This window comes from Mycteria americana, chromosome 13, assembly GCF_035582795.1.
Source record: "Mycteria americana isolate JAX WOST 10 ecotype Jacksonville Zoo and Gardens chromosome 13, USCA_MyAme_1.0, whole genome shotgun sequence".
In the NCBI taxonomy this organism is placed as follows: Eukaryota; Metazoa; Chordata; class Aves; order Ciconiiformes; family Ciconiidae; genus Mycteria; species Mycteria americana.
This window is the reverse complement of record NC_134377.1, coordinates 7,616,262-7,629,878: the sequence shown is the minus strand read 5'-3', so window position 1 is coordinate 7,629,878 and position 13,617 is coordinate 7,616,262. Positions and strand designations below refer to the sequence as shown.

The 13,617-nt window shown below is 37.7% G+C and overlaps 1 protein-coding gene across 1 annotated transcript in view; it reads left to right on the top strand.

The window, feature by feature from the left end:
* CABIN1 (calcineurin binding protein 1) overlaps positions 1-13,617 on the top strand; it is a 121,992-nt gene that overhangs the window by 16,000 nt on the left and 92,375 nt on the right. The window contains exons 16-21 of the mRNA XM_075515822.1: positions 185-379; positions 1,489-1,725; positions 4,183-4,336; positions 4,572-4,687; positions 11,444-11,605; positions 13,206-13,412. Of these exons, the coding sequence (XP_075371937.1) occupies positions 185-379; positions 1,489-1,725; positions 4,183-4,336; positions 4,572-4,687; positions 11,444-11,605; positions 13,206-13,412 (1,071 nt within the window). The remainder of the gene's footprint in view (positions 1-184; positions 380-1,488; positions 1,726-4,182; positions 4,337-4,571; positions 4,688-11,443; positions 11,606-13,205; positions 13,413-13,617) is intronic.

Below are 13,617 nucleotides of genomic sequence, written 5' to 3'. Positions count from 1 at the left end.
TAATTAAAAATCTGTGGAATGGGTGAAGTGTTACATAGTAGGTGTTTTCTTCCTGGTTTATATTCCTGGATGTAGCTGTAGAGTTCACATAGCTTTACAGCTAAACTGCTAGGAGAAATGTCAGTAGTCAAATGTACGTGAAGACAAAATGAAAGTTGGATTGTGCCATCTGTGATGTTTGCAGATTGAAAAGAACCTAAAATCTCTGGAGAGATGCCAGTCTTTGGAAGAGATCCAGCGACTGTATGAGGCAGGGGATTATAATGCAGTGGTGCATCTGCTTCGTCCAACATTATGCTTTAATAGTTATGGCAGAGCAAAACATCTGGAATTTGTAACATCCATACCCGAGAGACCAGCACAGCTGCTTCTCCTACAGGTTTGTTTTGTTTCTTAAAAAAATCTTTTTTAGCAAGGGATTAAGACTTATTCCTGAAAACAGGATGATAGGATTTCTAGAGTGGGTGCTAATGGTTAACAAGTCTTATTTACAAAGCAAAATGTGGAACCAAATCTATAAATGGTCTGAACAGCACAGCTTTATCGACATCATTAGCAATATGCCAGCTTTTGCTTACTGAGAATGTGGCTAAAGATATGTCTGAGGCCTACATGAAATGGCCAGAAAAACCGTAAATTCAAATAAACTTGAATCATTTGTAGAGACATCTTAGGGACGGATTCATGTTACGTTCATCTGCTGTGAATACTTCCTGTGTTTGCTGATGTTGACTATATGGGGATTTACAACCATTCTGAAACTTAAAAGTTGTCTAGCATATGAATGATTTTTATGATGTAGTGTATCTGTCCTGCACAAACTGTTGATAGATACATCCAGTATAATTGCTATAGATTTAGTCCATTTGACACTATGAAAATAAGTGTACAAATGAGCTCAGCTATAGGAACAATTTGAGCCTGTCAGGTTCTCTGGGGAAAAAAAAAAAAGGTTGCAGAAAAAAAAACCAACCTGATGCACTTTTAACTGGACTGAACCAAATCCTGCAGCCTCCATGCCATCTCATGACCCAAACTTGGCAGAGTAGAAAGAAGCGGGAGAATGTTGCTATCGTGCTAGCCTTATAGTTGCTATTTTGTTATTTATCAAGTAATAAAATGGTCACACAAGATCATAAAGATGCAAACCCTGTTTCTGTAGGGCCTCTGTTCAACTGCATATCATTAGAATTTTAGACCTACAGCCATCCCTTTCCTGAATATTTTTTTTTTTGCATCTCTCATTAAAGCAGAAAGATTCAGTGATGATGTTTTTGAAATTTAGATCCTACTTATATATTTGTCATCCAGGGTCCATACATCTCTTATTGTCCTTTTTTAATGTCATATTTAAAGGTGTTCTGTTATCATTTCATTAAACTAACCACGTTAACTGTATATGGTATTTTGCTTTGCCCAGTTGTGCATTCATGGTTTAAAATAAACCCTTCATCCTTATAATAGATTTTTCATATTTACATTCCCTAGGACTCCCTGCTCAAACTGAAAGATTACAAGCAATGCTTTGAACGCTCAGAAGTTGCCTTGAATGAAGCAATTCAGCAGATGATTAATATGACAGCAGCCTCTGCTAAAGAAGAGTGGGTTGCTACGGTAACACAACTGCTCAGAGGAATAGATACTTCATTATCATCAGTCAACAGCATCCTGAAAGACTCTTCTATAACACCAAGCCTCATTCGATTAACAAACAACCTGATTCAGGTAACCTGTTCACTTGCAGTAGGAAAGAGGTATTGTGTGCTACAGACCTTCAGACATGATACAGCTGCTCTCTGAATTGCCACCCACTCGCAGTGACGTTTTGGGTTACATTTTTGTTGGGGGAAGGTCGCGGGAAGACGAGGGTTACCTTCATAGTCTTCATTTTCATTTCAGTGTGTTAGAGATGCACTGAGCACACCTGTGCTAGATTCAGTAACAGCAGGTACCTTCAAACACCAAGCTGCCTAAGATAATCAAAGAATGGTAGTAAGATAACCCAAGGAGCAACACTGTTTTCTTAGCTGTTTTAAATGGTGATAATGTGAAGACTAATTGAGCTGGTTGGGTGCAGTTTCTAAGTTATGGCACTGATCTTGGCTGTGTGTGCTTTGGGCTAGAAGACAAGATCATCCCCCGTAAGCCTTACGAACATGGTGGAGTTGCTTACAAGTGCTGGCCAAGCTAAGGGTTTTTCCAGTAAAAACAGAGAGGGTGATGAGAAGTGTGTGTGTGTGGGGGGGGAAGTGATGTGTGGGCTGTTTCTAGCATTATGAATACAGCTAATTTTAGGCTTTTAAAGAAGGTACTTTCAAACCTTAAAACTGCTGAATGAATATTTTTCAGTCCAGGTAACAAATGACAGACTCTCAGTTCTGTTAAGAAGCTAGTCTAATTAATGTCAAAATTCAGTGTGCTTGCAACTCTCAAATCTCCATTTACTTCAGTAAAAGCCAAGGACCTTCACTATGCACAAAATCGTACTCTCATTGTGTAAAGTTGTATGTGTCACTATGTTATGGAACATAATTTGTTGCAGACGACACCAAGTTGTGCGGGAGTGTTGATCTGATTGAGGGGAGGAAGGCTCTGCAGAGGGACCTGGACAGGCTGGATCGATGGGCCGAGGCCAACTGTATGGGGTTCAACAAGGCCAAGTGCAAGGTCCTGCACTTGGGCCACAGGAACCCCATGCAACGCTACAGGCTTGGGGGAAGAGTGGCTGGAAAGCTGCCAGGCAGAAAAGGACCTGGGGGTGTTGGTTGACAGCCGCCTGAACATGAGCCAGCAGTGTGCCCAGGTGGCCAAGAAAGCCAATGGCATCCTGGCTTGTATCAAAAATAGCGTGGCCAGCAGGAGTAGGGCAGTGATCGTCCCCCTGTACTTGGCACTGGTGAGGCCGCACCTTGAATTCTGTGTTCAGTTTTGGGCCCCTCACTCCAAGAGAGACATTGAGGGGCTGGAGCGTGTCCAGAGAAGGGCAACGAAGCTGGTGAAGGGTCTAGAGCAGAAGTCTGATGAGGAGCGGCTGAGGGAGCTGGGGTTGTTTAGCCTGGAGAAAAGGAGGCTGAGGGGAGACCTTATCGCTCTCTACAACTACCTGAAAGGAGGTTGTAGAGAGGTGGGGGTCGGTCTCTTCTCCCAAGTAACAAGTGATAGGACAAGAGGAAATGGCCTCAAGTTGCGCCAGGGGGGGTTTAGACTGGATATTAGGAAATTTTACTTTACTGAAAGGGTTATCAAGCACTGGACCAGGCTGCCTAGGGAAGTGGTTGAGTCGCCATCCCTGGAAGTGTTTAAAAGATGTCTGGATGAGGTGCTTAGGGACATGGTATAGTGGTGGTCTTGGTAGTGCTAGGTTAATCACAGAATCACAGAATCGTATAGGTTGGAAAAGACCTTTAAGATCATCGAGTCCAACCGTAAACCTAACAACCAACGTTAATGGTTGGACTCGATGGAATTCTGGAGAACAGAGTATTCATTGTAATATCCTAAATGGTTTCTGTAGTAATAATAAATATGATTCTTTATCTACATAAATACCAATAGAAAAACTGTTGTATGTGTGAAAGAACGTGAGAAAAGTGTAGGACTTCAGACATTTCTGGCACTGTGGCAATAAAACGGGCAGTTGTCTATGAGAAATGCTAGGACAACAGTTTCATGATACAGCATTTTGTTGCTCAGAATTTATTCAGTTACATCATTTATATAGCATCTGTTAATGGTTCTAGTTGGTCTTCAACAGTTGTTGTAAGACCTGGTCAAGAATGCAGGAATTCTTTTAACTAAGTTCCTCTTCCTTGCTGAGTTGTAGATAAATTTGATATAGATAAATTTCTTGTACAGTAATGAGGCCTACTAACACTAAGAATTTATGCTGCGCATTTGCTTACTTTGAATTGTTTGTATATGGTATTAACAGAGAAGTAACTGGCTGGAAAATGACGAGGCAAGAGGAATGTCAGGGTAGGGGAAATTATCTTCTACCCTTCCCTGTACCAGCTGATCTTATTTGTAGGACTTTTACTGCCACTCATTGTGAGAAGCTGAGACTCAACTTTAGACTATTTCCTTAGGATAAAATGCCTTGCCAACTTTGGGTTGTTTGAAAGGATTCACACCTGGCTGTTATTTCATATCACATTGTCTGTATAATGTCTGTTTCTTTATTAGATCATAGACTGCAGCATGGCAGTGCAGGAAGAACCAAAAGAACCATACGTTTCCTCAGTGCTTCCATGGATTATCCTGCACAGGATCATCCAGCATGAGGAAGATGCTTTTCGATCCCTTTGCTGCCAGCAGCAGCAGAACCAAGGAGAAGAAGGTGAGTTAATTTTTCACTTTTACATACGGAGCTGAGCTCCTTACCATCTAGCTCTAGAATATAAATAAGAAAATACTTGTTTGTTGTCTTATCTTGCTGGCCAAAGGGAGTAGAGGGGTATGCAAAATCACTTACTTATCACTGAGGAAACTTCTTTTTGCCAGATGAAGCATTGGCTAGTTGGATTTAACTCAGTTCTGTGCTACTTAAATATTTACCACCTTTTTTCTTCCAGTGAGTCCTGATACCCCTATGTTGCCTTCTTCACTCATGCTGCTGAACACTGCTCATGAGTATTTGGGAAGAAGATCCTGGTGTTGCAATTCAGATGGCGCTCTTCTCAAGTTCTATGTAAGTGTTAGCATTGTAGAATAATTTAGGTTGGAAGGGACATCTGCAAGTCATCTGGCCAACCCTCATCTCAAAGCAGGGAACAACTTCAAAGTTATATTAGATTGTTTATTGCCTTGTCTTCATGTTAAAAATACGCTTTTAAATCCACTTTTCTTCTTCTCCCAGACAAACGCATGAATGTTTTAGTCAGCTTAATCTGAATAGCAAAGGCTTGTTATTCCAGACTCCTGTCCATTGGTATGCTTTCTAAACAGGACTTTTTGTCAGACAAGAGATGCCTTTGGATAACCAGCTCTGTACTATAAAAACATCTTAAATGGGAATTAGTAAATGATTTATCTTGCCCTGAAAGAGAAAGCACTGGAGAAGTGTTAAGTGATTATTCTGAGTACTTAGGAGAAATGTGGGCCTGTATCAGTCACTGATCATGATAAAACTTCAGTTGAATGACTTGAATTTTGTTGTGCTTAGCTTTGGAAGTTGCATCTTCTACTCTTTAAAAACAAACAGAGGTAATGTTTGAAGCTAATAAAAGTTTCTGGCGCTTATCAGCATTCATGCAGATGACTGGTAATATTGTAATTTTATAATTGTTGTATATTCTTTCCTGTGGTGAAGTCAGAGGTTGGGTTTTATTTTTGGTAATGAACGTATAAAACTGCTTGCAGCTTGTGACCTGTGGAAAGGGAATACCTGCATACTGAATCCATATCCAGTTTCATCTTTTCCTCCTCTGTCTGGTAGCTCAGCCACACCCCTGCCCTGCTTGCAGCAAAGTTTTACTCTGATTTAAATTCAAAATTTTATTTTAGATATTCAAATAACATTTTACTTGGTAATAACTCTTAGTTTTCAGCTGTCCTCTGAGAATTAAGAGTAACAATTCTAAATTCACAACTGTTGAAGGTGAACCATCACCCCAAGTCTACTAGCTAGAGAGAGAGAGAGAGAAAGGGAGCATGAGCAATGTCAGGAAAAACAACAGACAAAACAGAAAATCTCACTTTCCCTGCTATCTCTCAAATGTCTTGCTGGGAGGTGAGCTGTCTGGGTGGATGGAGCATGCTTCCTGCCTCAATATTCCAGCAGTGACCGTGGCTTTTGTCCCCCAGCAGGAGGTAAGTTAGGCAGGATAGAAATGGCAAACTTTGGGCAAGAGGTGTGTGCTATCTCAGCAGTGTGTTCTGGTGGGTGTGCACTTCAGTCTTTCAGACAGGAAGGAAGAAAGGCAAGTGGGCTTAGAGTTTGCTGTAGGAGCAGATAGCCCTGGTTCCCCACAAGGAGTATGATGCCAGAAAGTAACCAAACCATAGCATGGAGAATGAGCAATTTACTTCCCCAGAAATGAATACCAAATATCTTGAGTGGAAAAATGCTGTTAAAGTCATGGCCAGTAATGTTGCATAGCTCTTCTTCCTGAGAGAGACCAGTTTTCTTGTATACCATGCCTTTATTTCCTCAAATACTTGATAAGGATTTCGCAGTTAAGTAGATTTAACACTCATAATTAATGGTATTAGAATTCTACTCAATTATGCATAGGTGAGACAGACATGACATGACAATGCAAACTTTTGTTTCCTCCCATGTGCTGTTAATCAGCCTCAGTTATATTCAGGTCTACTTTTCTTTTTTCTCCCAGTCCAGTAACACAAGGATAAGAGGGATTTAAAATAATGGACTGAAGGAGGAAAGGGAAAGTGAAATACTGTGCTCTAGGTAGCCACTTTAGATGTTTTCTGTTGAACAATGTTTAGTTCATGATGAATTTGTTATGAGGTATAGTACCTCTGAAGATACGCAAAATTTAGATACTGCTAAAGATAACCATCTTGTGCTTTGAAGGGTAATCTAATCATTCATATGAAGTAAAAATGCAGAAAATACTTTTTTCAAAGCTTTTGTAAAGCATTGCATAACTTATTTTGTTCATTGTGGGGTTTTTCCTAGGTTTTTATTTTTGTTTTGTTATTCTCCAGAACACAGATGTTGCTAGTTCAGGATATAGAAGGAACTTGGGTGGAAGTCTTATTTGTGCTGAAAGGGGTAGAGCAATTATCCTTGACATACCTTTATGTTGTCAAATATGTTAAATATAAAAATGGATGTAGCAGAGATGTGGATAGTTGGTAGTAGGGATGTGGATAGCTGGCAGCAAAGCTGAGCAAGTCAGTACATGGACAATTTTTTTTACCAAAAATACTGTAACTGTTGCTTTCAGATGAAGCTTGAAATGTTTTAAATTAGTATAAAGCAAAATTAAATTTTTAAGGACTTTTTTGTGTCATCACAGACTGTGAGACTGTGTTTCAAGTATTAGTGACCTTTAAGTGGAAGAATGTGGGTATAGTCTTTGCTTTTAAAAATACATTGAAGGGTGATTTCTTCTCAGAAGGACAAGAAGTCAAGAATCATGCTCATTTAAGTTCAGTAATCAAAATTATATTCAAATGTCTTAATTGTGAGAACTCTTACATTAAAGAAAAGAAAAATTAAGAAGAGTGAATGTAAGAAGAATGACAGCATACCTAAGTATTAGAATAAAAAGTCATGTTCTCTGTTTGGAAGTCAGTTTTCTAAAATCTGGCAAGTAATAGAAATGAACTCTTGAGTGTTGATATAAAATTGAAAATAAACTTAAGAACAGTTTATTTCCTGTCATAATTCCCATTGTTCTGTGGACTGACCTCACTAAGAAGAAGAATTATTTTCTTCTGATTTCTCCCCTCTGTTTTGCTTCTCGCACTAGTATTTTATTTTGTTCCTAAGATTTGAAAGAGAAGTAGGAATAGCAAGCAGTCCGATAGTGCTGTACATCATTCACAAGCTGAAAAAAACAGTAGTGTTACTTCTTTAAACTTGCTGCTAAAATAACCCATTGGGATTCCATATTCATCTTGTCTTGGTTATTCTAAATAAGTTGCTCACTTCACAGAACTGAATTTGTCAAGCGTTATGTAAAGTTTGCACACTTTCAATATAGGTAAATACTATTTAACATGTAAAAAAGACTATATTTAACTGTCAGCCAGGAAAATTCAGTTTTGAATTTTGCAGTTAAACTTGGTTATTTGTTTCTTTCAAATCACAAGAGTAAAGATTTTCAGGCCATTGTCTCTCCTCAGTTACGCATCTGGAATGCTACTGATCGCTCACAGACCATGACTGTTACCTGGATTTGGTCCTGAAGCTGTGATGTATTTGGCTGTTCTGCTGTTGATAAATTTGACTCATTTGATTATACTGGCCTTGATTTTTATACTGCAGACTGAAAAAAAGTAATTCTATTGTTTTCATGTTATTAACTATATATAACTTCAAATATACATACAGAGTTCATCCATTGAATAAAGATGATGAGAATGAAGAGTTACTTCAGTCCTTCCTTCCCCATGTCTGAAGGCTGTTCTTTGCTCTGTTGTTCAGATGGGTGTGTTAGAAGATCTAATATGCTCCACAAATGGGTGTCTGGGCAGTAATGCTGTAGCATTATTGGATGAAAGGAGTTACCCACTCATTGTTGACCTTTTTAAGATTATTCCTTTAGGTCTAGTTATTACACCAGAAAAGAAATTTCCCATGGTTGAAGGAGGATATTTCTATGTGTATTGCTGTTTCCTCACTATCCTTAGCTTAGAAACTGAAGTGCAGTCAGCTTTTCACTGTACGGGCAGTCTGGGATAGCCTGGCTGTTGGCAAAACCCACATAATATGGTACTGTAGCATTCATTGGGCAGTGCTCTACAGGGATATTTCAGTGGCACTTTACAGATTCAGCTTGACTTCATTGAGGTTTATTACCTTCAGCCAAGAGAAAATCATTATTAGTTCTGCATAGAGCCACTCAGGAATCTCTTAATTTCTCTTCTCAGCACTCCCTGGAGCTTATTAGCCACAGCTCGGTGCCAGACCCCATCTACCTCTGCATTTGAGCAGCAGTGTGTCCAGGACAGTAATTTAGACAGCTAGGAAGGATGGCGCGGAGAGCCTGAGGGGTTCTGCAGGAGTTGGCTCACCCTGGTAGGGCTGGAGCTAATGAACAGTGTTTGAACTGAGGCTGATTCAGTGTAGGACTATTAGATTATCTCTGCATCCTACTCTCCTCAGTCTCCCTGGTATTAGGAGCATAACACTGATACACCTGAGTTGCTTCTGCATGGATCTGCCTCAGGTCCAGAGGGTTTATTAGCTCAGGCACTGTGCTTCATGAAAATAGATAGCCTGTTTCCAGAGTCGAGCTTGCCCTCAGATGCAGTGCTCCTAAATGATGAATCTAAATTGTGTCTGTATGGTTTGCCTGTATCCACAACCTGGGCAGTCTGATAGTATGTCCTGTGAACCTGGATAAACTAAAGATAATTGAGAGCTGTGAATGTATTTACCGGTAGATCTTTGCAAATGTCATCAGGTACTTTGAACAAAATCTTCAGCTTTCAGTCATAGAATTGCCCAATTCTTAAACTAAAATATAGTATGGTATTATTCAGCACAAGTATTTAGTTTTCAGAGACGAGCCTGTTGGAAGGGTAAGGAAAGATGAAGATAAAATGGGATGAATTATTTGAAGAGAAAGGCATCTTCAAGAATGTTAAACAAAAGTGTGCTTTATAGACTAGTATTAAATGATCACCTTCTGTAGGTGAACTGTCTGCTCAAGTACATTGTATTGCTTGTGGCTGAAGGTGGTGTGCAAGAGATGTTAATATGTAGTTAAGTCTTTTAGCAATAGTCAAAGTCTGAATTATTAAGAACAATTCTGGGTTACTGCTAAGAATTTAAAAGCTCAATAAGAATACAGGAGATTGTTTTGAACACTGTTCAAGTGAGAATTCTGTTACTGGTGTTAGATATGATTTTGTTTGCAGCAGTGGGAATATCATGCTTTTGTTACAGTATCCTGTGATGCTTACATCTTCCTTTCCACTTATTTATCTACACTTTTCATAAATTTCAAACGTTGTTCACAAATTCTTACAGGGAAAGTAGTGGAAATAAGGTGTCTGCTGTGACTCAAAGATGATTGCTGTGACTCAAAATTTCCTTGAAGTGCCTTCTAAGAATTGTCTTTACTCTTTATTTTTCAGGGTTTTGGCTCTTCATAAATGGTACCTTGTTCTTAGCAGAGGTCTTTTAAGCAGGAGAGAATTAACATCTTATCATTAATCCTGGCACTTACAGACGAGCTTCTTACATGTAGAATGACAGAATTTTGCCTTGTGATGTTGTGCAGTGTTTGTAGTGTCAGGAAAGCCAATCACGATGAGAAGCTTCTTGTAGCATGCATTGTATGCATAAATAATGGATTTTACAATCCTAGATGCTGAAAAATTATAAATGGTGATAAATGGGCAGCTAAGTACTGTAAAAGTAATATGATGAGCTTTTATATGAATTGCAAATAGGTGAATGTTTTGCATTTTCAATTTATGACTGCAAAATTTCAGTTGAGGAAACTTCTAAGTTACTCAGTGTGTTGAGGAATACGTGTGGCTGGTTTGGAGAAGTCAGATCTTACTAAAATGAATAAATGAAAGTTGATGCTTTCTATCAGAGGAAAAATGTTAAAGGAAATTACTTATCAGTTAATAGAACTGTCCTGGTAGTATCCAGCTTCCTAAAACTTGAGAGGCGAATGACAGTGGAGAACTTGGTATTTTTCTGTACCCTTCAGTCTCCCAAATGATGATTACAGTGGAAGCATTTATCTTCTACCACCTCAAATGAGTTTTCTTTAGACAGGTGCGCTTTGATAATGGGGACACACACATGACATATTGCTGTTGGATGTGTAAGATATTATGAATGTAATTTCTACTTACATGTTTCATTTTTTAATTTAAATTTCATAGTGGGACATGTTGGTATTGATTCTTAAACCTCTGTGATTAAGTGTGGGTTTTGTTTTGTTTTTGAAATAAAGATCCAAAATCCGACTACACAGATTAGTCTTGGTGAACGTGTTTCTATTGACTTTGAAATGTCTTCCTGGAATGTGTTCTTTTTTGGTTTGCTTTTTAAGGAAGCTTAGTGAAAATTTGCAAAGAATTACCTTTTGTCTTTTGGCATTCAGTTGCAGTTTTCTTCATTGAATATTTTAGAGTAATAGCATCTTCCAAAATATGCTACTGGTGGGTACTTTTTCTTGTAATGTTGAAGTTAAAGATAGTAACTTGCTAAAGTGTTTAGTCATTTGGATCAGTCCAGCCACTGTCCTTGGTGTATAGCCATCTGTATAATACTATTCATACTGTGCAATTCTATATCCCTTTTAGCCAGATTTTCATTAGCCGTCCCTACTTTTTCCCACAAAGTCCTCTTCATTCCCCTTTTTCCATGCAGAGGAAATTGATGTTTGTGTATTAGGGCAGAAATTCTTCTATGCCTCTTCCTTATTCACAGGATTGACAAACTGTAGTGTTTATATTCATGGAAGCAACTTGGCGTGTAGTGGAAAACTTTGAATGATCTTAAGTCTGAAACGTTAAGCTGATATCTAATCTCATTGATTAAAGACAAGAGTTCATTAATTTACATAGGAAAAAAAATAAAAGCACTTTATTGCAGTTACAGTGCCATTGAAATTACTTGTGTGAGACTAGTTTACAGAAATATCGGTAATAATTGGTTGTAATTGGCAAAAAATATGTGTCATTTCTTAATGTCATTTTCATCGTCTGCTTTCAGACAACTAGGTAACTTAATGCAATCTTCAGCTTGGAGATGACTTTTTCATTGATATTTGTGGTGTTGTAGGTTCAGGTACTACAAAAAGAACTTGCAGCATCCACTTCTGAAGATACTCATCCATACAAAGAAGAGCTGGAAACTGCCTTGGAACAGTGTTTTTATTGTTTATATGGTTTCCCCAGCAAAAAAAGCAAAGCAAGGTACCTAGAAGAACATTCAGTACAGCAGGTAAGATATGTATTATTTAATGTCAGTGGAATATCCTGAAGTCATGAAAGATACACCCGTATTTGGTTTTAATGAACCTTACTATATTTTGGAGAAAGATTGCTTTTATTTCCTTGTAAAATTTATGTATTTTACATATTGTAGAAAATAAACTAATTTAAAAAAATATGGAAGCCTTTATGAATATAGAGGGTCAGATATTTGAAATGAAATGCTAGTATAGTCTTATTCACAGTCTGCCATTTTGAAAATATTGACAAATTGATTTTATTGAGCCATGACTTTCCTGTTTTCAACAGAGAAGAAGTTCGAGTTTGAGGAAAATTAGAGAGGAAAAAAGTCAGCTTGAGAGAAGAAAACTTTAGCAGCCAACCTTGCAGTTAATGAATGTGAAAAATGTCACTGTTAAAAATTATGCAAGTAAATTATAATATAGCTTATTTTGAAATCTATGATGGTAAATATCTGGTGTTTATGAGAAATGTGTGAAATTCTGTTGAGTTTGGGAGAACTACTACTGCAGAGTGCCTTGGGAAGAGGGTTGTAGTATTAAGGAAGGGACAGAAAAAGCAAGTCAGCAGTCCTCTGCCCTGAAACATCATTATTTTGTTCAAAAACCTCATATGATTTTTGCATTTACTAAATGCAAGTGATCACAGAATTATAAATGAAAAACAGTTTCATACAAGCAAAACAATTGTCTGGCTTCTTTGAACAGACCTTTTTAAATACACACATACTGTTATGTTATTACTCATTGAATATTTGTGAATTGTCTCTTAAATGTACCTGTTAGAAAATTAAGATAATGAGAAAATGGGAATAACTAAGAAAAAGGGGGGTATAAGGAGATTACCCTCTGGCCCCCCCCCCCCCCCAATAAATCTGTTACGTTTGGGCAATGGATGAAAAAGTTCTTACTGAAATCATTGACAAATGGATTTTTAGTAATGCCACTTCTCCGTGTTCAGTACAGAAGTAAAATTGACTGCGAGGAATAAGATGAACAATAAAAGGAGAAAAAGTTATTCTAGCAGAAGAGAACTGTAAAAAGAAATTTTTTTTACTGTTTTCAAGAAAGAAAAGTGAAGGGAAAATGAGGAATAAATACTGAAAGTACCTTTCTATAGAGAGTTTGAAGATTTTTTGAGTCTCAGAGTTTTGTCTGATTCCCATTTCATGTATTCTTCTTACTTGAGTTTGAAATGGAAGGTGTAGAGCTTTTCTCCTCCGTATCTTACCCATGATCTCAGTGTCACTCAGGATGCTTGCAATTGATTTTCTCTTATAAACAACTTTTCTGAGCAACTCTTCTAAGCAAGTAGAATGACTTTATTTTTCAGTGACATACACTAAGTTACAACCCAATACCTTAGTCTTTTAAATCAGTGAGCAGTATGCTATATTTGATAATCAGTGAGCAGCATAAATTAACGGTGCTTTTAGATGTTCTGTTCTTGCGAGGTTTAATTTGTTTCCTGCTAGAGTAATATGTATATTCTTACAAACTAGAAAAGCCATAGAAACTCATCGTTAGTAGATTTTTGAATGTTGGAATTTGAGATAATTTTTTTCCCCTCTCATCTACCTCCCTCTTCAGGTTGATCTAACATGGGAAGATGCTTTGTTCATGTTTGAATATTTTAAACCTAAAACTCTTCCAGAATTTGATAGTTACAAAACCAGTACTGTGTCTGCCGATTTGGCCAACCTTTTGAAGAAGACTGCTACTATTGTTCCTCGAACAGACAAGCCTATGCTGAGCCTAGATACTGTATCTGCCTATATTGAAGGAACATGCAGCAAGGTATAATTAATTGCTTTTAAAAAAAAAATTGAAAGGAGTGAAAATTATTGTTGTTATTTTTGTGTTGACTTTGAGATATTTAGGGGAATGATTTATTCCATGGTGTTGGATTTCCTCAGGTAATTGCATTTAAATGAAATAAGAATGACACCATTAAAGCTTTCAGTCTTGGAATGGCAAGATGTAATATTGATTAATATGGAGT